This window comes from Astatotilapia calliptera, chromosome 4 (genome assembly GCF_900246225.1).
Source record: "Astatotilapia calliptera chromosome 4, fAstCal1.2, whole genome shotgun sequence".
NCBI classification, from domain to species: Eukaryota; Metazoa; Chordata; class Actinopteri; order Cichliformes; family Cichlidae; genus Astatotilapia; species Astatotilapia calliptera.
Genome location: NC_039305.1, coordinates 31,826,019 through 31,826,970, shown reverse-complemented (window position 1 = coordinate 31,826,970; position 952 = coordinate 31,826,019). Strand labels below are relative to the sequence as shown.

At 38.8% G+C, this 952-nt stretch overlaps 1 protein-coding gene across 1 annotated transcript in view; it reads left to right on the top strand.

The window, feature by feature from the left end:
- LOC113019949 (neurabin-2-like) overlaps nt 1–382 on the top strand; it is a 29,927-nt gene extending 29,545 nt beyond the window's left edge. Inside the window, exon 11 of the mRNA XM_026163614.1 lies at nt 371–382. Coding sequence (XP_026019399.1) covers nt 371–382 — 12 coding nt within the window. The remainder of the gene's footprint in view (nt 1–370) is intronic.
- Nucleotides 383–952: the final 570 nt, after the last annotated feature.

Here is a 952-nt window from a genome sequence, read left to right as displayed (position 1 = left end):
ATATATGGGCTTATAGTTAAACAGAACTCACTCACTGTGGTCAATACAAGGTTGGATAGAACAACAAACAAACCTAAAATGCAAAATGAGTGTGCGATGGCATGAAATCCTAAATTCACGTGTGACTAAGGACAAATTAGGGTGAAACTAAGTGTGAGTAGGAGTGAATCTACTCGCTTTTAAAAAGTGATGCACTTGCTGACAGGTTACTATCATCAGAAAAAGGCTGCTGCCCTCCTCTGGCAGCATTTATCCATTACAGCCATCCACCGCTGACGATAACGGCGTGGAAGTGGATTCCTGCAGGTGCCATCGTGCACGGAGCTGGAGCAAGAACCTGCTGGGTTTTCATGTGTGTTGTCCTTTACAGGGACCTTACTGATGGTTGGATTCTCTGCATATTGAGAAACATCAGTGACAATGTGTGATAACTTTATCAGGTAGCAATAAGCATGTTTGGGTGTTTTCTGATTTAACCCTCTGGGCTCTGGCCTTGGTGGCCACTTCACTTTTTTCAACCATTTTCGTTCTCTTAATGGAATGAAACTTCCCAAAGGTGTGTATTTTTTTTCAGATTTTTTAATTTTCAACATCAGCTCCTTAATAATGTCAATAATATTCACTATACACCAAATTGTTCCTCTTGGTTATATCGTGGCCATTTTGGCCAATTGAAACCCATCATAACCACCTTTTTGATTCCTTGTTACTGACAGTACTATATCCTGCGATTTAGGTAAATTTGCTTTCATTCTAAACTCAACACATGAAAGTTGTAGTTTTTAATGTTTTTTACCAAATTACATCATTTACCCATTTTTGGCCAAACAAGCGATTTCATGTAATATTCCTCGTTTCTAGTAGCAGCCTTTGATGGCCTACCACACTCCAATGGACCAAAATAATGAAACAATTTTGACATAGGTTTGATCTTAAGGATCTAATAGTTTGT